This window comes from Vulpes vulpes, chromosome 3 (genome assembly GCF_048418805.1).
Source record: "Vulpes vulpes isolate BD-2025 chromosome 3, VulVul3, whole genome shotgun sequence".
NCBI classification, from domain to species: Eukaryota; Metazoa; Chordata; class Mammalia; order Carnivora; family Canidae; genus Vulpes; species Vulpes vulpes.
In genome coordinates, this window is record NC_132782.1 from 118,209,332 (window position 1) to 118,237,117 (window position 27,786).

Genomic DNA, 27,786 nt, shown 5'->3' on the forward strand with positions numbered 1-27,786 from the left:
ACCCTATGGGAATAAGAGACCAAGCCTTGGCCTAATAAGGGGAAGAGAGAGGACTGGCTCAGGATGGCCCCATGGTGGCAGATCTGTGTCAACCTTGGCTCTGAGCACAAAACTGAAAAACAAGTAACAAAAAAACAACAAAAAACAAAACAACAAAAAATCCTCCTCTAATAGCTCATAATGAGGCCACCCTCAGCTGGGAGTTTGCATTAGAATGTGCTGTCTGGGAATCTGTGGCCAAACATGAATCTGAACAACAAAACAGCAAAACAACAACAACAACAACAACAACAACAACAACAACAACAACAACGGCGGTCCCAAGCAGCTTTGCCCCCCACCAAGACTGGCAGAAGCAAATCCGGAGCAGGACTGTTGCCCAACAGGCAGGAAGGGCGGGCCTGCGGGCCTGGAACCCAGAGGCTCGGGAGGGAGCGCATGCGGCCTGTCGGTTGCTGCGCGGAGGCCCGGCTGCTCCAGGGGCTCCCGACGCCCGGTACCCAGAGGGGGGCAGGGGGCAGCTCCGGCTGACTGGGGGTGGCCTTCGCTCCGGGACCATGCTGCGCCGAGTGTGGGGCTTCCTGTTGCCCACAGTGGCTGGCCAGGAAGACAAATCCGACCGCCTTTTCGAAGAGCTCTTCCGGAGGCTGGACCACCACGGGAACGGCACGGTGGACATCACAGAGCTGCAGAAAGAACTGGAAGCTATGAGCATCCCTGTGGGCCAGGAAGAAGAGGTGGGCCTTGGTGCGTTCAGGCCGCCCGCAGTGGGAAGTGCCGCAGGCCAGCTGGAGCCCTTAGGACTGGGGGATGGGGTTGAAACGCGGATGGAGGGCAGGGTACGGAGAAGACCCCCTCAGCCCTTCCTGAGCTCCTCTCTAGGCTCAGAAATTCTTTCCGTGTGAGCTGCTTCACTTAAAGCAGCCCGCTGTTGGGACACCTTCCCTTAGTTTCTGTCCTGATAGTGGTCTGCCTTGGTCAAAACTGAAGGCTTCACCATCTTGCCTAAGTGGGGTCGAAGCCATCGAGACTCTTAAAAGGCCTGCTTGCACCACGTTGACCAAATGCCCCCAGTGACTAAATGTATATGGCCTGTGTTGAAATTCCCTTAGCTTTGGGGAACTCCAAGGGTCTGCCTTGATGGCCTGTGATGGCTGTTCCTGCAAGGGCCTCCCATAGCCTGGGCGATGCAGCCCCCACAGTGGTTTGCTCCAGAAAGCCCTGCATTATGCCCTTTGGGGCCTTCCTGTGTGTGCCTGGCTGCTACTAACAGATTAGTTACAACCCATGTTTTCAGTTTAACCTAATACTGTTGAAGTATTGATACTACAACAATATGCCATACACTATATAGTATAGAATTATTAAGCTTAACAAATGATGATGTCAATACTGACTGCTGTGTTTCCAGAGACGCCCCACTTCCACAGCCCTACAGTTAACCAGCTGACCATCTAGAGTGAAAAAAAAAAGTTTTAACTTAAGCTTCTCTAAGAGACTATGAGGCCCAGCAGCATCATGAGCACATGTGTTTGAAAAGAGGAAGGGGACATCAGGTTTTGTAGAAATCTTTTTCCTGTGAAGAGACTTAAATTCAGTAAGAAAAAAAAAAAACAGTATTTAATAAGTTTCCATATGGTAGGGTTGACTTGAATAATGGATGTGAGGTCACACAACATGGAGTCCAGAAAAACATACAACAGTATATGTTACTGTTAAGTTCATAATTCTTTGGATTTATAAAATGCATGCCAGAGAAATGGGAGAGATAACTACATATCTTGGATGATGCTGGGTCACATTTTATTACAGAAATTGATGATTTGTTCCCTGAGGCCTACCCAAACACAGATGTCAGTCTTAGTTATAGACACTGTATATTGATTTCACTGGGTTCTGTGTGTCTAAGACTTTTTGCTGCATTCACTTTGCATTACACAGAAAGCAAACTGATGACTTTATGCTTTCCTTCTGAATGTAGCCCTGGAATCATAATATTCCATTTTCCTTCTAATAAAGATCTGGGTCCTCCATTTCATCAGACTGTCCAGAGTCAGCCCTATCTTCATTCCATTTATCCCAGTGGTTCTCAACTAGGTTGATTTTGCCCCTCAGGGACATTTGACATTCTTGATATTTTTTATGGTCATGACAGCAATGGATGTGTGTGTGTGTGTGTGTGTGTGTGTGTGTGTGTGATACTAGCACCTAATGAATGAAGGCCAGGGATGTTGCTAAATATCCTATAATGCACAGGACAACCAAAGATTATCTGGTTCCAAATATCAATAATGTTGATGCTGAGAAACTCTGACTTACCCCAATCACAGCCCTTGTCATTCCTTGCTCCCCTTCCAGTAGCTGAACATGCCTTTTATTTACTTCCAAGTAAATAGAGGTGAACTTCACTGAATTTTTTCAGATTTCTGGCCCTCTTGTAAATTTTCCTCAGCTGTAAAATGATAATAGTGCCTAGCTCTTATGATGATTAATGAGAAAATAGATGAAAAGTGCCTAAAACTGTTTACTGAGCTCAAAGCAGTTAGCAAGCCTCAATAAATTTGATACTCGGACTATAATCTTACCTTTATTTACATCCAGGCTTAGTTTATTGCCACTAGTCTCAAGAAATGAGGTGTCTTTTTCTTTTTCTTTTTTTTCTTTTTCTTCTCACAGTTGGTTCTACCAGTTACATTGTCAGCTTCACATCCTCTCTGCCTCCTTTAAAATAGGAAAAGTACAACATCTGTTGCTCCCTTTCTTTCTCCTGTATTTTCAGACTCTTCCTGTCTAATAACAGTGATCCTCCCATGGCCCTGCCTTGCCACCTAGATAGAAACTGTGCTATCATTTTCCTCTGTATGTAGTCTGGTCTTTAATAAAGCTCTGTCTACACTTCTGCCTTTTCTTGTCTGCAGTGAAGCTTCTGTCTCCATTCTTTCCCTCTGGGAAAGGTCACTAGGGACTTCTTTGTGCACTTTGGCTCTTGGGTTCTTTCTGCGACATGGGACACCAATGATGCTCCTGTATTTCCCCCTTTGGGACTTTATCTCGGCTTTCTGGCTCTTGTTTTCAGATCTCTTTATGGACTCTCTCTTTTGGCTCACCCCTCAAATGCAGGTGGGCTTCAGAATTACTTTTCAAGGTTCCAAGTACCATCCTAGGGTGGGTGACTCCCAGATGGGTAGCTGTCCCCAGCTCTGAGTCTCTCCACTTCCCTCTGTGATCATAGTCTTAGGTAAATGCTCCGCCACCGAGTCATTCTACAGCCTTCCTCTTCCCTTACCCAACATGCAGTTCACCACAGTTCCTATGTCATCCCCGTAGATCTCGTAGCCAGTTCCCTTCGTCTCCACACCTGTTATTCCTGGGAAGCCCGGGCCCCCACCATATCTCACCTAAGTTACTGTAACTGGTCTTCTTGCCTTCCCTTCAGCATTTCTTCCTCCACGTTGCCACCATATGCCACCTTCTAAAAGGTGTATCTGATTCTATCATGACCCTGCTTCAAGTTCTTCAGGGGCTGGACAATGTCAGTGGGAAAACTCCAAGCCTCTTAGCATGTTATACAAGATGATCTCTTGGTAGGTATTGAGGCTGGTGGAACAGTTCTCCACCTTGTATTCAGAGATCTGGATTCCTTTCTTCTTGTGGCTCTACCACCCTCAAGGGGCTCATCATTACCTGCACTCAGCTAGTGGAAGTGGAATGAGCATGCAGGGTGTTGTTAGCTAGGCCTAGAAGCGGTACACATTACTTTCACTCTACTTCATTGCTAAGACCTTGCTCACATGACCATTTTTAACTGCAAGGGAAACTGAGAAATGTAATCTCGTGGTGTGCCCAAAGAAGGCAAGAGCGAATTTTGGTGGACAGCTAGTGGTCTCTGCTACATCCCTCACATTCTTGTATCTTTGTTTACTTTTTTGCTACTCATTTAAAAAATGGCCAGGTGCAGCCACTTTTTTTTTTTTTTAAAGATTTTATTTATTTATTCATGAGAGACACAGAGAGGCAGAGACAGGCAGAGGGAGAAGCAGGCTCCATGCAGGGAGCCCGATGTGGGACTTGATCCTGGGACTCCAGGGTCACGTCCTGAGCTGAAGGCAGATGCCCAACCACTGAGCCACTCAGGCGTCCCAAGTGAAGCCAGTTCTATGAAGAGTTCCCTCACATCTTTATTTCTCACTGAACCTTGAACATTTTCTTTTTTTTTCTTTTGATATATTTTAGTTTATGATGTACTTAGTATTTCTGTTCTTCAATAAAACCTTTATTATTGTGAGAATTTTATAAAATGGGGGCCCTGGGTGGTTCAGTGGTTGAGCATCTGCCTTTAGCTTAGGGCATGATCCTGGGGTCCTGGGATCCAGTCCTGCATCGGGCTCCCGGAGGAGAGCCTGCTTCTCCACTCTGCCTACGTCTCTGCCTCTCTGTGTCTCTCATGAATGAATAAATAAAATATTTTTAAAAAGAATTTTATGATGTATGTAGACATATTTCACAAGAGTTCTAGTTTTTTTGATGTACAGTGTCATATTAGTTTCAGGTGTACAATATAGTGCTTTGACAATGCTCTACATTATTCAGTGCTCATCAAGATAACCGTATTCTTAATCCCCTTCATCTATTTAACCCATCTTTCCACCCACCTCCCTTCTGTTCTCTATAGTTAAGAGTGTGTGTTTTTTTAAAAATTTGTCTCTTTTTTGTTTGTTTGGTTTCTTAAATTCCACATATGAGTGAAATCATATACTTGTCTTTCTCTGACTGATCTATTTCACTTAGCATTATATTCTCTGGATCCATCCATGTTGCTGCAAAGGGCAAGATTTCCTTCTTTTTTATGGCTGAGTAATATTATTGTATATATGTATGTCACTTCTTTATCCATTCATCTATTAAAGGAAACTTAGGGTGCTTCCATAATTCAGCTATTGAATCTTGAATTTTTTTAAAAGATTTTGTTTATTTATTCATGAGAGACACAGAGAGGCAGAGACACAGAGGCAGAGGGAGAAGCAGGCTCCCCACGGGGACACTGATGCAGGGCTTGATCCCAGGACCCCAGGGTCACGACTTGAACTAAAGGCAGATGCTCAACCACTGAGCCCCCCAGGTGCCCCTGAATATTTTCTATCAGAGTGGCTTTGGTGTCTTCCCTGTTAGCCTGTAAACTTCTTGAGGGCAGAGGCTATATATGATTCATTTCTTTTTCTCAAGCATTTACTGGGTGAGCAAATACTTGCATGATGATTGAGTAGAAGAGTAGACTAGTCAGTTGCTAAACTCCTCTAAATCTCCAATACTCAAGATTCTGTTTTTAGTGCACCAATTTTACTCTAAACCTAAGGTACCATAATTTATAGCAGAATATCTAATTTATATAAGATAAATGTACAAATGTTTAAATACTATAATTTGTAATTTACCTTGTCTGAATCCCATATCTCTAATATCATTCTTCTCTTTTATAGATACTATTAAAATCTGTTGATATTAATGCCTGCAATCTGCTGAACCTCAGCACATTTATGCAGTACCTTAAAGATAATGAGAAGACGATGAGGTGGACTTTTAAGAGTTTGGACACGAATAATGATGGTTTGTCTTTATACAGTGAGCAAACATGTATAGCCAAGAATTGGCCGTGTTTTAGTAAAGGTTTATTACTTGATATTTGGCTTCTGTGAAAGGTTATTAAAAATTCATTTATTTAATCCTATCATTTGTTTGACTGTTACTACTTCCGAGGAATATTTTTAAATGATTGAATTTTTATTTGCATACTGTCTTTCAAAAATAACAACCATCAACAAAAAGCCTGTGCCCTTTGAACAATATGCTTTCTCCTTTTGAACAATATAAAGATCTTTATAACATTTTGATAAGGTTTTTACATGAGGCTCCCTGTAGAAATGGTAGTTAAGCCAAATCTGGAAAGATGACTGGAAGGTAGCCTAGTGAGGAGCAGGGAAGTGCTCCAGGCAGGGAAAAGGCTTGCTGGGAGACTCATTGTACCAGGAGAGCAGGTCATGGCTGAGGAACTGGAGGCAGACCAACGAGGCGGAGGCTGAGAGCAAGGGGGAGTTTCAGAGATGAGCCTAAGAAGCAGGCTACGGCAGGATCACGGAAGGCCTTGAGGCCTGTGAAGGTTTCTGGACTTGATCCCCAGGGGAATGAGGTGGGAGGCCACTGAAGAGTTTTCAGTAAGAAGAGTAGCACCACCATATTTGTGTGGAGCATGGATTGGTGTCTAAGTTAAAATGGGATCAGTAGTGTTGGGAATGAATACGTTGGGAGCTGTTCATGCATAGAACAGATCACATTTGGTGATTGAAATTCATGAAGGAAAGGAAATAGGCAAGAACGATTGGTTTGAGCAACATTGAGGGTAGTAGTGTTATTTATTGATATAGGAAATATCATATGAGCTCTCCAGTCTCTTCTTTTAGCTTGACAAGCAAAAGAGATAATTAAGATATTAATGTCTTATGAAATGTTGCAACAATGCAGTGAATACTGATTAACTCTTTGCATCTGTATCTTTTCAAAACTTCCAGTTAATCTTTATTTTCTTTGTTCCTTTAAAGGAGTGATTGATGCTTCAGAAATTATTGATGCTCTTGACTTAATAGGTATACATATTTCTGAAGAAGAGGCAGTGAAGATTCTTGAAAGGTTAGCCCTTATATGTGTGTAGTATACATTTTAAAATTATTTATTTACTTTAAAGCCCTTTTCATTATAAAAATGACAACTATGGAAACTTTAGAGAAGCATGAATAATAGCTTATAATTATTAAGCATCTATTTGCTAGCATTCTTCTGAGTACCTCACATATATTATCTCCTTTAATCCTTACAGGACTTTATAATCAAAATATTATTATTATTATTATTTAAGATTTTATTTATTTATTCATGAAAGGTGCAGAGAGAGGCAGAGACATAGGCAGAGGGAGAAGCAGTCTCCCTGTGGGGAGCCAGATGTGGGACTCCATCCCAGGAGCCTGGGATCACGCCCTGAGCCAAAGGCAGATGCTCAACCATTGAGTCACCCAGGTGTCCCTATAGTCAAAGTATTAGTTTCTCATTTCACAGATTAGGCAGTTTTTGAATAGTGAGGTTAAGTAATTTGCCCAATGTCAACATAATCTATCACCCAAATATTAACCCACTGATATCATTTTAGTGCATAGATCTCTTGCTTTTGGTAAGACTTTTACATTATTAGTCAGTCAACCAATCAAGTTAGCCATCAATTGGATATTGTTTGGTACTTTTTGCCAGGCAAAAAACAGCCAATGGGGATTCAGTGGTAAGTAGAATGCTCTTGGTGCCTACCCTGACAGAGCTAATGGTTCATGGGGGTGGGGAGTGCAAACAGTGAGTCGGGAATTGCACTGGAAAACAACACAGAAAGGTATCTCTTATCAATAAAAAGTACCTTATTTTATCAAACTATACTGCTTTTTTGATTTGACCTATTTATATAATAAATTATATATATATATATAAATCTATATGGTAGATTTTCTGGCATTAAACATTTCTAGAATAAAGCTAACTTGTTATGACTATTTCATACAGGAAAATGTATAGAACGATAGAGGTAAAAATTTAACAGACAACCATGCCATCCCTGGATTTGTCATAGTTAACATTTTGCTGCATTTGGCTCAAATATTTTTGAATAAATAAAATATTACACAGAGGTGAAGTTTTCAACGTATTCTTACTGTTCATTTTCTCCCCTGCTGACAGAAGTAACTACCGTCCTGAATGTATTCCATTCAGATTTTTCTCTCTCTATTTTACTGTAGGGATACCCTTAAAATATATGGCATTGTTTCTCATGTTTAAGACCTTACTTAAGTGATGTCATACCACATATTTTTTTAAATTACTTTTTTCTAAGCCTTCTATTTTTGAGATTTGTTGCTGCTGGTGTATACAGCCTTAGTTAATCATTTTAGCCACAATAAGTGTCCTGTTTAATAAATGTAATTCAATTTACTTATGAAGTCTTCTGATGATAGTCATTTAGGTTAAAGAGAATTTTTTTTGTGTGTGACTAATACAAAACAATGCTGCAGTAAATGTTCTTGTATACATCTCCTTATATATCACCTGCAGTAGAGTTGCTTGATTATAGGGTATGCTGACATTTAACTTTAATTACATATACCAAATTTTTCTTCCAAGTGGTTTTACCAATCTAGCTTCCTATTAAAAATGTATTTCTTTTCAAATACTTGATACTGTAGGCTTCTAATATTTTAATATTTTCCAAGTCAAAGAGTCAGAAATATTATCCTGTTGTTTTAATTTAATTTGATTTAATTTAACTATATTCCTCATTACTAGTGAGCTTGAGTATCTTTTCATATATTTGTTGGCCATCTGGATATTCTTCTTCTGTGAATTACCTAGTCATGTATTTTGCCTATTTGTTTTAGCTAGATTGGTTGTCTTTTTCTTAATGGCCTGCAGGTATTCTTTCTAAATTCTGGATATTAATACTATGTTGGTTATATGCATTGCAAATATCTTTTCCTAGCTTGTTAGTTAGCCTTTAAGTTCATTTTAGGTGTTTTTGTCATTGTGCAATTTAATATTTTAATGTAGTCTTCTTTGTCCACTTTTCTCTTTTAGCATCTTGAGAAATTCTTCCCTACCCTGGGACGTAAAGTTATTAATCTCTATTTCTTTTTCTTTTTTAAATAGATTTATTTATTTTAGAGAGACAGAGTGAGAGAGCACGAGTGTGAGTGGGGGAGGGGCAGAGGGAGAGAATTTCAAGCACTATCTCCTGAGCACTGAGCCCAGATGTGGGGCTCCATCTAGCGACCCATGAGATCATGACTCTAGTGGAACCAAGAGTCAGATATTTAACCCAATGAGCCACTTCAAGATATTAATCTATATTTCATTAAATTAATCTATATTTCATTAAAAAGTTTTGTATCTTACATTTGGTTCTTTAATTCATCTGTAATTGATATTTGTATATGGTGTGAAATAAGGCTGTGTTTTCTTTCTTTCTTTCTTTCTTTCTTTCTTTCTTTCTTTCATGTAATCAGTTATTAATTGGTCCCATCTTGTACCCACAGATTTTATTTTATTTTATTTTATTTTACCCACAGATTTTAAAAGCTTACCTGTCATATTTCAAATTTCTGTCTGTGTAAGAATGTGTTTCTGGTCTCTTTATTCCCTTACGTTGGTATCTATTATACGTCATTACCACATGCCTTAGTTACTATCACTTTTTTTTGATCAACATGTGTGTGCGCATGTGCGCACGTGTGTTTGAGAGGGAGAGAGCAGTGGGGGAGGGGCAAAGGGAGAGGGACAGAGAATCTTAAGCAGGCTCCACACTGAGCATGGAGCCCTGCATAGGGCTTGAACTCAGGTCCCTGAGATTATAATCTGAGCTGAAATCAAGAGTCCGACGCTTAACCGATTGGACCACCCAGGTGCCCCTTACTATCACTTTAGGATCCATCTTGATGTCAACTATCCTCATTTTCAACAGTGTCAGCGCTCTTCTTGGCCCTTTGCTCTTCCATATTAATTTCAGAATTGACTTATTTAATTACATACACACGTGTGCACATACACACTCCTTTTGGAATGTTAATTGGAATTGCATTGAATTTATAAATTAATTAAGGAGAGAATTGTATATTTATGATGTTAAATTTACTGTTGCATGAACATTATATATGTTTATTTAAATCTTCTTTTATGTCTTTTAATAAAGTTTTATACAGTTTCTAAAATGGTTTTGTATAACTTTAGCTGGATTTATGTTCAACTATGGTTTTGTGGTTTTATAAGTGTAAGCTGAATATGAATTGTTTTCACTTCATTAGACCATTTGTGTCCATACTAAGTGATGCTATACCAAGGGCTTAGATGGAACATGGAATTTTTTCTGTGATCTGGCCCCTGTCTGCCTTTCTAGCTGCATCATCTCTCCAACTCTCCTTCTACTCTGTGCTCCAGGCTGACTGAGCTTATTTCAACTTTTAAAAAATCATGATGTTTCTTTCCTCCAGAACTTGTACAAACTGATCTTTCTGCATAGAAGACACTTTCCAACTCCTTCACTTGAATATCTCCTACTTACTCCTTAGGTCTCAGTTTAGATGTGACTTTAACCTCTGAAACTTTTTAAATCTTCCCAGTGCTGGCTTTTAGAGCAGCTTTACAGAGGCTTGTTTGTTATACTCCCTGTTGCCAGTAGACTGTAAGCTTCGTGAAACAGGGACCAGGGTATGTTATCCATTATTCTGTAGTTAGTGCCTACCACCGTGCTTGGTACGTGCTAGCAGATCAATACATGTTTTCTAGTTGATTTAATGGTGTCACAAGAGCCAAGAATGAAATATGTCATATTTAACAGAAAGGGCCAGCAACATTAATATTGAAAACTATCCATTGGATCTAGAACTTGGGAGATTCCTGGGGATCCCAGTGAAAGCATTTTTGGCAGGGAGCTAGAGACTTGACTCAGGCTGTTATGGAGTGAATGGGAGGTGAGGATATGAGGAATGTGAATGTGGTTTACTGATTTGGGATATTTGGATAAGAAGGAAAGACAACTAGGCAAGTCTTTTGACTTTCATTATTTTTTTTGAGGATAGGAGAGATTTGAGGGGAAGCAACCATCAGAGAGGAAACTGTTGGATAGGTTGCAGAGAGAGGAGATAAGTGATTGGGGGGAATGGGACCAACAGCTTGAGAAAGAAATAGACAGAGACAGAGAATCTTTCAGTAGGGGTTAACATTTCATCCTCTAGGTCTAGAGCACAGGAGGTAAGGATGAAAGTGGGTAGGGAGAAATTTATTCATTTACTCAACAAATATTTATTGAGTAGTTGACATTCAAGGGATATAGCAGTGAGGGAAACAGGCAAAAATCCCTGCTCTTATGGAACTCACAATAAATAAGAGAAGAAAACAGTAAAAGAGTAAACTAGATAAACAATATGTTAGATGGTCATTAGTGAGAAGGGGAAATATAGAGCAGGGGAGGGAAATAGTATGTGTGTGTGTGTGAGTGGTGCAGGGGGCTGCAGTTTTGGACATGGTGAGTTGGGAAGGTCTTGAAAGTGACATTTGAATAGAGATCTGAAGAAGGTGAGAGAAGGAGCCATGATAATCTTTGGGGGGCGAGGAAGCCTTCCAGGTAAAGGAAAGAGCAAGAGCAAAGTTGGGCAGTGTATTTACAGGATTAGGGCACTGAGAGAAGGCTGGTGTGTTTAGAACAGAGTGAATGAGGAAGAAGGTGGTAGGAAATGTTAATAGGAGATCGGTGGTAGGAAATGTTAACAGGAGATCAGATCACATCAGCTCTTGAGAGGGAAATTATAAGGACTTTGGCTTTTTACTCTTAAGTCAATGGATGGTTTAAACAGGTGTGTGCCATGATCTAACTTAGGTTTTGCAGTCTCATTCTGTCTCAAGTATTGAAAATAGTTTGTAGGCAGCAAGGGGGAAAGCAGGTAGGCAAATCATGACAGTTTTGCAATAATACAGACAAAATTTGAAGGCAGTTTGTACCAGGATGGAGGAAGTTGGATTCTGGATACATTTTGAAATGTTGACATGATTTACTTCTGGATAATGTATGGGATAAAAAGGAAAAACATAGTCAAGGTTAATGCCAAGATTTTTGGCCTGAACATCTCAAAGAGTGGAGTGGTTATGCATGATTTGGATAAGACTGAGAAAAGCAGGTTTGGGATAGGATGATTATCAGAGCCCAGGTTTGTTCTTGTTATCTTCTAGATGCTAAGCAGACATACAGGTAGGCATGTCAAATAAGCAGCTTGAAACAGGAGTCTAGAGTTCAGAGGAACACTCTGACAGAGATTTGGGAATCATGGGCTTATAGATCTTTAAAGCCATGAGACTGGAAGAGATGGCCAGGGAGAGAGCGTAGTACTCTGCCTTAAGGGGTGGGGAATTGAGGAGAAACCAGTAAAAGAGAGTGAGAAGGAGCCATGAAGAGTAAAAGGACAAGAACCAGCAGAATACTCTGTTTTGGAAGCCAAATGGAGAATTTGGCTAACTGAGAATTCTTTAAAATTCTTAAAATTGGCTTATATTATTCCATATTAATGGATGTTTTATTTCTATGGGTATTTGGATTACTTATTTTTTTATATTGGAATTTCATACCCACAAAAAGTGGAAATTGGCTTTTAAGAGCTGAATTACCAAAAAAGTAATGTTCAGTCATCATTCTGTTGCTAGAGAAGTTACAAGGTAAGGTTTACCAGATGGAAAGAAGGAAAATGTGAGAAGAAATGTGAGAAGATTGGGATACAGGAATACTGACTTATAGTTTTGTGGTTTTTTACAGTTTACAAGGTCATAGTATATATAATCCCATTTAATACTCTAAAGGTGCCTGTCTGGCTCAATTGGGGGAGCATGCAACTCTTGATCTCAAGGTTGTGAGGTGGAGCCCCATGTAGGATGTAGAGATTATTTAAAAATAAAATCTTAAAAAAAATACTCTAATAACCCTATGTTGTAGGACTTAATCCCATAGAAACTGAAGTTTGGAGATGTAGGATGCACTCTACATCACAGAAGAGCAAGGGACAGAGTTCAACTATAACCCGAATATTCTGACATTGAGAATATGAGATGTAATTTTGATAATACTTTATGAACTTTATGAATCATGATTTATATTTGAGCTTATTCTTTTAAAAATCAATCTACAGGATGGATATTGATGGGTCAATGACAGTGGACTGGGACGAATGGAGGAAGTATTTTTTATTTAAACCTGCAAGAAATATTAGGGAAATTGCCCATCACTGGAACTATATTACTGTAAGTGGTCTCTTCTTTAATATTTGTATATTTTAAACCATGAGTCATGGGCATAAAAATGTAATGCATTATAAACCATTAGAAAATGATGGAGCCAGAGTATTAGCTAGTGAGGTTTTGCTTGAATAAACAAGTGATAATATAGAATATTATTTCCTTGCAAATTTGTATAATGCCAAATATCTGAAGTGTCATAGAATATTTACTTCAGAGTTTCAACTTGCAAAAGGTACCCATTTGTTGGGAATAATTATGCACTTAACAGTTAATTACTCCTACAGAACAACATTATTCTGTATTATAGTTGCTTAGTTTCTTGCCTGAAAGTAGAGACTGTGAATTGCTGATTGCTGTGTCACACAGTATATTCCCAATAAATATTTGTTGGATAAACAAATAAACTATAACTGGAATTCTTTTGAAAGAGTGCTAAAGTTCGAGGTTTTTTTACATTCATATTCGTCTTACAGTCTGCATGGCTCTTGTGTCTCAGAGCACTTGAAATCTCTGCTTCAAAATTTCTTAAAATTCTCAAAAAATTAAAAAGTTTTTGTTCAGTAATTCCAAATTAGAATCTACACTGTTCTTCTATAACTCTTTGAGATAGGGATTATTATTCTGTGTTAGGATAAGGAAACCAAGACAGAGAGAAGTCAAGTAATTAGCTTCCTTGTAGGTAGAAAGGGTAGTATAGTGTTAAAGATCATGAATTCTAGAATCATGTTATCCAGGTGTGCTTCTTAAGTGCCCCTACTAGTAACTTTGTGAGTTTGGGGATATCATTTAAACTTTCTAAGCCAAAATTTTTCAGTTATAAAGTAAAGATGATAATATTACCTACCACACAGAATGAGAATGTGAGGATTAATGAGACAATCCATGTAAAATACTTAGCACAATGCCTGGCAAACCGAAGTCATCAATAAATGCTCATAGATGGTCAAGGACAAGAGCTCTAGAGCTAGTTGGTTTGGTTTCAGATGCTGGCTCGACCTTTATAAGCAAAGAGACTTCGCTCTAATTCAGTTTCCCAATGTTTGTAAAATGAAGCTAAAGATAGTACTCATTAGGTTATTGTGAGGATTAAACTAGTTAATATACATATAGCATGGAGAACAATGTCTGACACTTGTTAAGCACCATCTGCATTAGCTGTTATCATTTTTAATGGTAAAAAATAAAGAACTTTGAACTAGTATTTCTTTTTTTTAAAAGATTTATTTATTTATTTATTTATTTATTTATTTATTTATTTATTTATTTATTCATGAGAGACACACAGAAAGAGTAGTATTTCAAAACTTAGGACTTCTATTGTTTCTTTATGAAATCTGTATTTTTTCTTTCATTTTTAACATTTGAACTTTCTTTAGTCGTCTATGTGTTTAAGAGAAAGTTATAGTAAATAGCAATCTGCTCCATTCTTTCTCCTACTACTTCCTCAATCTTAAGATGACAAAATTAAATATACAAAAGCTCAATCTAACTTACCTGCTTTGAATTGCCTTCTGAAGAAGTTGAACTAAGTGAAAAGGAGTTTCGTATGATGCTCTGCAGTATATCTAGAAAAGATTCCTCTGAGAAAGGGTGATGGCCAGTAGTAGCACATTACTACTGACATTCTGCTGTTGCTGTAAGAGTGTGCCTTCCTTCCTTTTACCATGATGCTTATATAAAACTCTTCAGTTACCAACAGTCTCTTAATAAATATATAATCATTAAGAGAAGATTTTATCCTTGTTTTTTCTTCTTGGGTATCCAAATAGGGACAAGATTTTTATCCTTTTTGGTAGTGTTCACTTTCAATGCTTTCTTTTAAAGAGGTTTAAAGGCAATTCAAGTCAATGAAAAATACATTTATTGTATGCCTACTAGGATAAGTTTCTGTTTCACAATGAAGGTAAAGAACATACAGGCATGGGAAATAAATAGCTCTTTTGAAAATTGAATGACAGTATTTGTGATAACCTAATAAAATAATATAAGTTGAACTCAACTCTTTTGGGGTAGTGCTAACAAAGAGTGCTTCTTTAGTCCCAGAGGCAGGCCTATTATTTGGCTTATAGCAATTTCACAAGAGACAAATATGCTTGGCGCTGTAATTGTACTCCACAGTGGTAGAAAGCAGCCAGTTTTCCTGGGTGGAATAGAGTACAGGCTCTAGATTCAGGGTTCGTTGGTTCAAATCCCAGCTATGCCACTTACTGTCTGGGTGAGTTGGGGTAAATGATTTGATCTCTCCATGCTTAGTTTTCTTAACTGTCAAATTAGGGAAATAATACTTACTTCTCTCAGGTTGGTTATTATGAAAACTAAAGGTGACACATATAACTGCTATTACCTTTCTGACTTTGCTCTGTAAATGTTAGTTTTTGTTTATTAAACAGATATTGAGCTGTTTCCTAGTCACATTATTGCTAGTGACTATGCACAGCCAAGCACTTGGAGGCCTAAATTGCTCTCAGTTTTTGTTTTACAATTAATATTAACAGTAATTAATGGTTACTGAGTGTCTTTTAGTGTCAAGCATTGTGCTCAGTGCTATACATATTTTAAGGTATTTAATCTTAACAATCCTACGAAGTTAAGTATTAGTATTGTCTCTATTTTGCATTTGAGGAAACTAAGTCCCAGAGAGTTCACTCAATTAGGAAATTAGGAGTTTAGGATGTCAAGATTTGACAATTCCATCTGATTCCATCTGATTCCTGAGCCCAGATCCTTAATCATGACATCTGCGATCAGCCTTCTAGGTCCTCAAAAATCTCCTACTTTGGGATGCCTGAGTGGCTCTGCAGTTTAGCGCTGCCTTCAGCCCAGGGCATGATCCTGGAGACCCGGGATCGAGTCCCCACATTGGGCTCCCTGCATGGAGCCTGCTTCTCCCTCTGTCTATGTCTCTGCCTCTCTCTCTCTCTCTTTCTGTATCTCTCATGAATAAATGAATAAAATCTTAAAAAAAAAAATCTCCTACTTCATGATACATGCACAGCAGAGCTTGTTATCTGCTCTGGGTACTACATGGGAAGGCCCAGGGTTTTTTGCTTTGTTTTTTGCCAATTCCACAGTAGGTAAAGATATAAAAGGAAACTGCTTCCAAATGTGTGCTTATATTTCATATTTGTTTTGTTAAAGACTCTGAATGAACATAACATGGGGATCCACTAGATCTTGAACACTGGATACTTTTATGTTATTGCCCATTAAATAGCTACCTCACTACTAGTTTATTAGCCTATGTCTCATCACAGCTACAAATATTTAGTAGAACCCGATGGGTTTTTCCTTTTTGTGTTCAATCTTAGACAAATAATTCTGAATTGAAAAATGGTAACAGACTTAAAAATGGCAATGTAAAGATTATCTTAGACATGGTAAAATATTACTAGCTTATTTATTTTATTATTATTATTTTAAATATTACTAGCTTATAATGGTAGTAATTCAAGCTAATTTATGACTTACTTAAAATACACTGGTTGGTTGGTGAAGTACAACATTCTAGGAAAGGTTGACCTTAATTTATTGTGGAGCTGAAATATATAAAACATTGTTTAGATCTTATAAGGAGAGAACATACTCATTTGAGATCTAATTATAATGTATTTTTTCAATAGGGAATTGATATGGGAGAAAGATGGACTTTTCATGGATTAACTGATGAAGAAAGAAGCTCTGGCCTGTTAGGGAGGTATCTGTTGGCTGGAGGCATAGCTGGTACTTGCGCTAGAACATGCACAGCACCGTTGGAGCGTCTAAAAACCTTAATGCAGGTGTGTTACATAGTTCACGTGCATATTTTTGAGTAATGTGAATAATATTTGATGCTTTTCAAAAGAAGAGTTTCAGAGATCTTATCATGATTCCTTGATATTCTCATGTGCAAATTACTTCTTTGCCAGTAATCTCCTTGACTCATCCAATAGGCTGCCAGGCACTCAAGTCCACTTGAGGGTGCAAACAACAAATAATACACCCTTTTCATCCATATGCATCTTGGAGTTTAGTGATGGAGGCAGATATGTAAATAAATAAATACAAACTAACAATTTAGTACTGGTATTCTAGGGAGGTAAAAATTAGGGAAATCTTTCTTCTTCTTCTTCTTCTTCTTCTTCTTCTTCTTCTTCTTCTTCTTCTTCTTCTTCTTCTTCTTCTTCTTTCTTTCTTCTTCTTCTCCTTCGGAGTAGGGAAAAGCCTGGACAATACTCTGATTCTCTCCATGGGTTAGAAGTTGTGACACAAAGAATCAGGCTGGTCAAAGAGTTGCTCTCCCTCTTCATTCCTTACCAAATACATGGCTCTATAGGTAGAATTCTTCAATTGTCTGAAAAGCTTGGGGGTCCTAGAGCTGTTGTGGCCTCCTTAAAGATGGTGCAGGCAATGGAGGGATTGCCCAACCCTGGCAGCTAAGTCTCTGTGGTTTTGGCTGCACAACTGAAACAAAGAGGAAAAGAGTTTCCAATCTTTTCATAGTTCTTCTCAGGGCAGAAATTATGAGCCTATGACAACATTCAGCTACTATCTCTATTTTGGATCAGCAAGTAACAAGTTTCCCTATAATTTTTATATAAAATATTCAAAACAAGGAGGCCCACCTGGCTGCTAGTGTTCTGGGCTAAAGGCAGGGGGAAGGGGCAGGAGGCTTCCTGTCACTGTGCATCTGTTTTTCAGTTCTATGCCTCCCTGAATTCTAGAATTCTGTATTTCTGAGTCAAGAGCTTCTTCACTTTTTCCCGAGAATAAAGCCTCAAGGTTTTTTTTTTTTTTTTTAGGATTTTATTTATTTATTCATGAGAGACACAGAAAGAGAGGCAGAGACACAGGCAGAGGGAGAAGCAGGCTCCCTGTGGGGAGCCCCATACAGGACTCAATCCCAGGACCCCAGGATCACGACCTGAGCTGAAGGCAGAGGCTCACCACTGAGCCACTCAGGTGCTCTTAGCCTCAGGGGTTTTTAAGGTCAAATGGACTTTATATGCATTCTCTTCCACAGACACTTAAATTGTAACTTTTATTCTGTTAAATCAGTTATTACTTTCCCCCTTTGCTTTCTACCCTTCTAAATCTGCTGAAATCACTGGTGTTCCTTTCTCATGGAGATTAGTAGTGGGGTGACCATATAATTTTCATTTGAACCAAGACATTTTTTTTTAACTTTTATTTATTTATGATAGTCAGAGAGAGAGAGAGAGAGAGAGAGAGAGAGAGAGAGAGAGAAAGGCAGAGGGAGAAGCAGGCTCCATGCACCGGGAGCCTGATGTGGGATTCGATCCCAGGTCTCCAGGATCGCGCCCTGGGCCAAAGGCAGGCGCCAAACTGCTGCGCCACCCAGGGATCCCTGAACCAAGACAGTTTTAAAAGTGAGAGGAGGAACTGAATAATCATGGAGGAACAAAATTTGGGAGAAGTATGATATTTGGCCATTCTTGTTACTGCCTTCTTTTTTACTTTACTATCATTTTGGTTTTGGAGTAAGAGGGAATTAAAAAAAATACCATTTTTACTGAAAGTTAATTTCTTCAATGCCTAAAAATTATTTTATTTTGCTTTTCCCCTTGATGGGCAATTTGGCTGAGCATGGACACCAAGGTTAAAAATGCTTTCCTTCAGAATTTCTAAGGCATTACCCTATTATTTTCTAGCATCTAGTGTAACTTTAGAAATCTGATGCCACTCTGATGTTTTGGTAGATAATCTGTTTTTTCTCTCTGGAAGCTTTTAGTCATGCCTCTGTCCTGGGTGTTTTGAAATTGTACAATGTTTTAAGTAGGTTCTTTTATCATCCATTGTGTTTGACACTTGGTAGGCTCTTCCTAACTGTAAACTTATGTCTTCCCTCTGCATTAATATATTTTATTATTTCTTTCCTAATTTTATTCCCTCCATTTTATCTCTCAGGAATTCTTATTAGTTGGATATTGTACTTCCTGGATTGACCTACCTTTTCATAAATATATTCTATCATATATCTATTTTCTGTTTCTATTATATATCTATATTTTCATAAATATATTTGGTCATATATCTATCACATATCTATATCATTTTACTCAACATTCTGGGAAATTTCTTCCATCCTATTTTTTTTTCCACCCTATTTTTTAACCCTTCTATTGAACTTCTTATTTTGGCAATCACATTTTAAATTTCTAAGATTTTCCAAAATTTTAGAAATATTTCTAATATCCCTTCAATTGTTCCTTTTTCATAGTATTTTTCTTTTCTTTTCTTTTCTTTTCTTTTTTTTTTTTGATTCATCTTCATCTTGATTCTTTCTGAGGATATTAGAGTCCTTTATGTTGTTTGTTTTAGTTAACTGTAGTTTCTTGAATTGTCACTATTTTCTCTGGAATTAGTTTGATTATTCTTAGTTTTAGATTTTTTTTGCTGCCATTACTTCTCCATATATACTGTGATCCTATATTGTTCTTCAATATTAAAAATGAAGGATCAGATATTTTAAGTAGCTGGTATAGATTTCTTCTGCAATTGGTTGTGTTTTCTAGTTATGTTTCTCCTACAGGATTTTTAAAAAATTAGATATAATATATAATTGACAGATAACATTATATTAGCTTCAGGTGTACAACACAATGATTTATTATATGTACATATTGAAAAACAATTACCATGGTAAGTCTAGTTAACATCCATCACCACACAGTTGCAATTTTTGTGTGTGTGTGTGATGATAACACTTAAGATCTAGTCCCTTAGCAACTCAGATTTTTTTGGTATAAAAGGAGTTTACACATCCTGTTTATTTGTATTCTTTTCCTGTCACCAAGAGAACCAAGGAATGATCATAAGTAATGTCCCTATAGATCAGTTTCTTGAAAACGCCACTGTTTTTTGTGGCCTTGTTGTTTCTTTTGCCAGCTATTCTTTCCCTCTATGCATGCCAGGCTCAAATGTCTACACTGCACCATACTCCCTCAGATTTCTCTCATTGAGTCTAGAGTATTAGGAGCCCCTCCCAGGCCTTGCCTTCTCCTTGTAGGCCTATCACTTTTTCCCTTATATATCTTGAGGCCTAAAGTTTGTATGCTTCTGGTGAATTGAACTTTTTATCATTGTGAAGCACCCTCTTGATCTCTATAAATACCTTTAGTTCTATTTTGTCTGATATAAATATAGTCACAGTCCCTTCTCCTGTTTGGGATTTGTGTGATGTATTCATTGTCATTCTTTTAAACTTTCTGTATTTGTATGTTTAAGATAAGTCACTTAAAACAGCATATGGTTGGATTTTGTTATATTTTTAACTGGAAGATTTATTCCATTTACAGTTAATATATTTATTGATATTTTTGTTTAAACCTACCGTGCTTATTTTAAATTCCTCTCTTTTTCCTTTCTTGCGTTCTGTTGTATTTTAAAAAATCGTTCTGCTTCCCCTCCTCCATTAGTTTTGTTATTGTTTTTTGTTATTGTTTTAGCAGTAATTTGAGGAAAAGGATGATGATATCCAACTTCAGACTAGATTTTTGTTTATTTCTGTCAGGTGCCTGGGAGTGCTGTCAATTCTCACTTTAATTCAAGTTCGAGTCTTGAAGTTCCCTGGACCACCCAGGTGATACAAAGCCATGCTGCAGGTCCTTGCAGAGGCTGGGTTCTTCTGGTTTACCCTCACCATGAGGGTATAGCCCTGCAAAGTCCCAATTTAAAGTGGTGGTGGTATGTGAGAGACGGATGGGCTCTGGGATTTACCTTTTGTTCTTTGTTAATCCCCTGAGGCCACCAAAACAACTTCTGCATTCAGAAATACACTTGAATGCTATTCCTACCTTTCTGTGTTTCCTCCTACATACTGTCCTGAAATATGTCTCTGTCTTGTTAGCTCATGGATACCTTTAAGAAAACTTTATATATTTTATCAACTTTTTCAGTTATCCTTAGTGGCAATTTCATTCCTAATTACTAGTTTGCCATTACCACAAGTGGAATTCTAAACATATCTTAAGGTTTTTGATAGATTGTCATATTTCCTCCTAGAAAGATAATATCAATTTTCATTTTTCCTAGCAATGTGTGATGTTGTTTCCCTGTATCCTTACCAACATCAGGTAATATTATTTTAAAAAGATTTGCTCGTAAGAGAGATAATAATCAGACTTTCCAGAGGATCTAAATACTGGAATGAATCCTGTCACTTATGTATTTTCTTATTATACTAATGCCTTACTAATGGCATTTCTGGCAACATAGGAGAGAGTTGAATTATATCTATACCTTTCAACACTATCAAGGTTGTTAACATTACATTCTGATCTACAATCATATTTACATCCTCACAGTTTTGTTATAGGGTGATTTTAAATGTTTAAAATTAATAAGTAGCATTTACATTCTTATGATGATATAAATATTATTTATTGTAAAGCCAGCTGGTATGTTAGAGCTGTATTTCTTTCTCTATGGATCTAGTGCCATACCTCCTTGTGGCAGATTGTTTGCAAAGACAGAGTCCATAATTCTTCCCATCCTTTGCAATATGACTTTGCTACTCCTCCCATCAAGAGGTGGAGTTTATTTTTTACCATTCCTTGAATCTGGACCAGCTTTATTGAGGGATGTTGTGGGATTTGGAAGCCTAAACTTCAAGAGGTCTTGCAGCTTTTGCTCATGGCTGCTTAGTGCCCTAAGACCATCAAGTAAAGAAGTCTGGACTAACCTTCTTGAAAATAAGAAACTGCATAGAGAGAGAGGTTCAGCTAGTAATATCAACCACCAGCCATATGCCTACAGCTATCTTGGACCAACCAGTCCTTGTCAAACTGCCAGATGACTATAGCTACACAGTAGCTCAGGGAAGAATAGCAAAAGAACCGCTAGCTGAACCCAGTCCAAATTGCTAATCCATGGAATCATAAGCAAATGAAATGTTCATTGTTTCAAGCCACTGAGTTTTGTAGAGTGTTTTGTTACATAGCACTCCTTAATTGATACGCCATTTTATGTTACTTACAGGAGGATACTTGAGAAAACCCAAATTACATTATGATTTATAGGAAGAATGATTTAAAAAATATTTAACAATCTGTATAGATGAAGTAATGTCATAGAGGCTACAGTACCAGTAAAGATGAGAGTATGAGAGGTAACTTTTGGAGTGTACTCGCTGGTGGTGGGCTGTCATAGCCTCTGGAGTCAAATGGATACCTAGCATTTGCCTGTCAAGGTGGAAATGCCATCAGTAGGGGTGCTGTCTCTTCTGTCTTGGTCTGAACTTGCTTTTCACGAAGGGGCCCAGGGATGACACAAGAGAAGGCAGATATGTAGACTGGTTAGTGGTCCCTGGGGCAAGTACCTCTTCAAAGTAGAGCCCACCTTGGACTCCTTGGAGTCAGAGTGACTGGTGGTATAGGTGGTGGGTATACACAAGGGCTTAGCTTAGTGCTTGTGAATCAGCCAGTGCAGAATTATTTCCTTATTTTATATATTGGCTATTAGGCCTCCTAATACAGATTTATTGTACAATTAAAGCAAATATACTTATTATTGTGACTGTATAATACAGTTATCATTTTGAGTTTAAATGTCTGTCTCTCCTCAATAGAGAGTTGGCAGTTGTCTTCTAACTGCAAGTGACTTGGTGATTATCCTCATTCTGGTTCTTCTTTTTCAAAATTAAAAAAAAATTTAGTCAGTCCCCCCTGCCCCTTCCTTTCTTCTTCATATATGTATTGCAGGAATCCTGCTGATTCCCTACACATTTATTAAATATTCACTATTATGCTGCAAGGGCTGCCTGCCCAGTCCCCTAAAAACAAAGAGCCCCTTATTATTTTTTAACACTTTTATTTATTAAGTAACTTCTACCCCCAGCATGGGTCTTGAACTCACAACCCTGAGATCAAGGGTCTTATGCTCCACTGACTGAGCCAGCCAGGTGCCTCTAAATTCCTCTTTAATGCCTCTTATTTTAAGACCACTTTTGCATCTTCTTTTACTAAACTATATTTGTTGAATTTGTCTTTTTTTTCTTCTGTTATTTTTACTCGCATACCAAATTGCATTGTTCTGGGCTTAATCTTTCTTATGCCAAATGCAATATATTCAATGTACAGGACATACTCTCTGTTGTTCTCTGAGGGCTAAATTGAGTATTTGTCTTCCAGTGTATGCCTTGGAGAAAGTTCTCAGGTCTTTTGGCCACAAAATTAGTCAGATTCTATTCTTCCTCTGCTCACACTGACCATACTGATCACATTTGTTAAAGGCTTCATAGCCCCTTATTAGCAATACATTCTCTGAGTTTCAGTGGTTTAACTTCTCAGGAATGTTATTTCTTTGATTCTTCTGATTCAATCTTTTCATGATGGAAGAGCCATTTGTCCATCCCCTTGAGGAACAGGAAACAAAGCAATCATGTCTATGGCATGTTTTTCTGTGTTCCATGTGTAAAGTATCCCCCTTCATAAGCTATAGTGCAAGGATCGAAGTAAACCTGCTTCCAAAGCTGTCTAATCACCAGAACAGCTGCTACTTCCCCAATAGGAGAGACTTTCAATAGCTGGGGAATTTTAACTCTTTCCTGCCCACATGAAAATTACAATATACAGTTTTCAAAGTTCTTCAAATCATATTGTCCATTTTCAGAATCCTTCCTTTCCTTTTCAAGGCTCAGAGTTTAGAAGCAAAGAATGTGAAGATAATAAACCATTTCATAGAGATGGTCAAAGAGGGTGGAGTCATTTCTCTGTGGAGAGGAAATGGTGTGCATGTTCTCAAGATTGCTCCTGAAACAGCTGTTAAGGTCTGGTCATATGAACAGGTAAAGCTATAACTATGACATTTATTAACAAGGAAAAGTTATTCAATTTTATTTTTGAAAAATTGACTTCAAATTATTATAAAACAAAGGCAAACAGTTGTTTGTATATATTAAAACATTGTTTTAATTTATATTATTTTATTTTATATATTTTTTTAGATTTTATTTATTTATTTGAGAGAGAGAAAGCATGATTGGGGGAGGGGCAGAGAGAGAGAGAGAGAGAGAGAGAGAGAGAATCTTTGGCAGATTCCACATTGAGCACAGAATCTGATGTGGGGCTCTATCCCATGACCCCAAGATCATGACTTGAGCCAAAACCAAGAGTCAGATGCTTGACTGACTGAGCCACACAGGTATCCTGTTATTATTATTTTAAAATTATAATGCTGTTATTTTAATGCTGTTTTTTTTTAAGATTTTATTTATTTATTCATGAGAGACAGAGAGAGAGAAAGGCAGAGACAAAGGCAGAGGGAGAAGCAGGCTCCATGCAGGGAGCCTGACATGGGACTCGATCCCAGGTCTCCAGGATCACACCCTGTGCTGAAGGCAGCACTAAACTACTGAGCCACCTGGGCTGCCCTTTAATGCTGTTTTTTTTTTGTTGTTGTTGTTGTTGTTGTTTTTGTTTTATTTATGATAGTCACACACAGAGAGAGAGAGGCAGAGACACAGGCAGAGGGAGAAGCAGGCTCCATGCACCGGGAGCCCGACATGGGATTCGATCCCGGGTCTCCAGGATCGCGCCCTGGGCCAAAGGCAGGCGCCAAATCGCTGCGCCACCCAGGGATCCCCTTTAATGCTGTTTTTAAAACAAATTTCTTCTTTTAATATTTCCTCAATAAAAGCTAGTTTAGGTAATTGGTTTGGGCTTCTACATGGAAACTTAACAGTAGTATATTAAGTTCACTGACTTCCAACAGAAATATGATTGAATTGAGGGAGAACAAATGAAGCAATGGACAGCAGCAGGCTTTAGAGACCACAGACTTGTGTTTGCCCCGTTCTAACTGTGTGGACTTGGATAAGTTCCCATAACATCTCTGAACTTCATTTGGCTCATCTGTAAAATGTAGAAACTACAATATCTACTCTGCAAATAGCTTGGCACATCATAAGCATCCAAGAAACAGTGGTCCCAAGCACTACATAAAGCATAATACAGGGTACTGTGGGAAAGGTCTACAGAGGAATTGAATTCAAACTAGGTTTGGGGGCTAGGGATGGCCTCCTCAAGGAGGTAACATTTAGGCTGAAACACAAAGGGTAAGTGGAAAATTTCCAATTGAAAGACAGAGAAAAGAATATTTCACACAGGGGGAACGACATGTTTAAAGCCCTGGAGGCAAAAGAGCAAGGTGTGTTTGAGGTGTTAAAAGAAGCCCCCTAAGACTAGTGTGGTGATTGTGGTTAAAGATGAGATTGAAGAGGCAGACAGGCAAAGGAAGAGAGGCAAAAGTATATGTAGGGAGTCTGGTTGGGACAATATGCAGTAACCCAGGTGAGAGATGAGAGTGATGTCAGTCAGTGGGGAGAGACAAGTGGACGGATTCCACAGATATTTAAGAAGTAGGTAAGATTTTGTTATAATTGTTTGTGGAGTGTAAGAGAGAGAGGGATGTCACAGATGATACTGAAATCTCTAGTTTGTTCAACTGGGGCCATTTATTACAATGGGGACACTTGGGCAGGACTGCCACATCACAAATCCCCAGGGGAACCATTCACAGTCTACTTTTTTAGTAAATAACATTTGCCCTTTAGGAAGATCACAAGATTTTGGAGTCGGGGGCACCCGGTGTGTATATTTAGTTTTGAGCATGTGAAGCTTGAGGTGTCCATATTAGCTAGGAATCTTTAAAAGGTCATAAATAATAGAAAGTGTGACCCAAGCTGGTACATATAATAAATTGAATTTATTTTCTCACATTTAGAAATAGGGTAGACTTCCGATGAAGCTTTATCTCTCAGCTCAACAGTGTTACCAACGACTCTGACTTCCACTGAGTTCTTTATCCTAAGACTCTTTTTGGAATTGAAAGATGACTGCCAGAGGCTTTCAGGGGTTCATGTTTCTTTGTGAGTAGTGGGAAGACATCTGACTCTCTTTGTAGTTCTCTCAGAAGAACAAGGAAACTTCTTTTGGGAGGTCTTCCTGAAACATTTCCTTGGGTCTCACTGGTCCAGGTTGTGTCATTTATCAGTCCTTGAACTACTCAATATCAAGTAATGGGATGTACTGACTGGCTTGGAGCAACAAGCTAATATACGGACCAAAGTAAAAATCAAGGAAATACTCTACTGAAATCCATTCCTTAAGGAAAATTTTATTATCATTATGCAGTAATAATGACTGTTTCCTCAGTTGCTATGTGGCAAGCATGTTACATGTGTGTATTATTGTGTTTAATATTCACAAGAATCCTACAAAGTAGGGACTGCAGATATAATGGTGACTGGTTTGGACAAGGTACTTGTCCAAAAAAGAATGTTTTTACAAGATAAAAAATAATCTTCCACAATGCAATAAATTGCAGATCACCGAAATTTTAACTCTTTAGATAATTTCAGTTCAGTTTTTGGTTTCAAAATCTAGAGACAATCAAAAAGAAAAAGTGTTGGCAGAATTTCTATCTTCATTTTCCAGATGAAAAAACAGTTATAGAGAATAACTTGTCCTGGATTACTCAGTAAGTGACCTAGCCAAGATCAAGTCCTAGGTTTGTTTGTGATATTATGTTGCTTCATGACATCACAAATTAAATAAAGTTGCCACTAGAATTTACTGCATAGGATGCTCGCTTGTTTCCATCTCAGTGGTTTGCATTCCATTATATGAATTCCTTATCATAATCAACACTTGTTGGATGTCTGCTAGATACCAGATTTTATTCTAGACAAAGACATACAAGCTGAAGTCTCTACTGTTAAGGTTGGAGCCTCCTATCTAAAGGGCATGACTATATATACGTCCTTGGTAAGGTGCATTATGGTTTTTAATTATGGAGTAAATGCCCACGTATTCATTGATACTAAATAAATTTGTATGCCCTCTTGGACTTCTGAGTATTAACATACCTTTGAACTCTTATTAATACAGTATAAGAAGTTTCTTTCTTCTGAAGGAACCAAATTAGAAACTTTTGAGCAATTTGCTTCTGCTTCTTTGGCTGGTGCTACTGCACAATCTTTTATTTACCCCTTGGAGGTAAGTGTGGTTGAAAGAAGGTGATTTAATTGCTAACTTTAATGAAAATTATGGCTATTTTTTTCAAATGAACCACAATTCTCTTACAATTAGTAGTAATGACATTGAGTAGGGAAAACTTATTGCCAGGGCAATATCACCAGAGCTGTGATGTTTAAGCTGATGTTTCTATTACTGTTCTTTTTTTGCATTTTCCCTTCCATCTGAACATGTTTCTTTAAAAACAAAAGATGAAAAAAAAGCCAGTTGAGATTTTTGACTCTAATTGTACTGAATGAATTTGGGAAGAAATGGCAATTGTGATACCGAATCTTTTTGTTCAGGGAGGAGGTATCTCTCTCTATTTAGATCTTCTGTTATATTCTTTGATAAGGTTTATAATTTTCTTATAGAGGTCTTACACATTATGAGGCTTTTATATTACTAGATACTTTGTGATATTTGTTGCCATTAATGTATTCCATTACATTTTGCTAATATTTATTGCTAGTATACATGAAAACTCTTGGATTTTCACTTCTATCCAATGACTCTACATTACTCTTATTAATTCTAATAATCTGGAAGCTTTTAAGATTTTCTCTTAATCATTATTCTTCTGAAATTGCACCCATGACTTGTACAGATTTGGATTCTTTTCTTTGTATTAGTTCATTTTGTTTTTTTTCCAATGAAAAAGTTGGCATTTTTGTGGTCCTGGGAAATTTTTTACTATTAAATTTTGGATTATATTTTTCTTTTTTTCCTGCAACTTTATGAATTCATTTATCAGTTCGAGTAGTTTTTTAGTGGTGTCGTTAGGGTTTTCTGTATATAGTATCATGCCATCCGCAAATAGTGAAGGTTTTACTTCTTCCTTACTGCTTTGGATGACTTTTATTTCCTTTTCTTATCTGATTGCTTGGTTAGGACTTCCAATACTATGTTGAATAAA

At 37.8% G+C, this 27,786-nt stretch overlaps 1 protein-coding gene across 1 annotated transcript in view; it reads left to right on the forward strand.

Annotated features, from left to right (window-relative positions):
- The first annotated feature begins 557 nt into the window (after positions 1–557).
- LOC112918362 (mitochondrial adenyl nucleotide antiporter SLC25A24-like) overlaps positions 558–27,786 on the forward strand; it is a 45,559-nt gene continuing 18,330 nt past the window's right edge. Inside the window, exons 1-7 of the mRNA XM_025996457.2 lie at positions 558–839; positions 5,478–5,604; positions 6,594–6,681; positions 12,750–12,861; positions 16,479–16,636; positions 23,497–23,641; positions 26,745–26,852. Of these exons, the coding sequence (XP_025852242.2) occupies positions 558–839; positions 5,478–5,604; positions 6,594–6,681; positions 12,750–12,861; positions 16,479–16,636; positions 23,497–23,641; positions 26,745–26,852 (1,020 nt within the window). The remainder of the gene's footprint in view (positions 840–5,477; positions 5,605–6,593; positions 6,682–12,749; positions 12,862–16,478; positions 16,637–23,496; positions 23,642–26,744; positions 26,853–27,786) is intronic.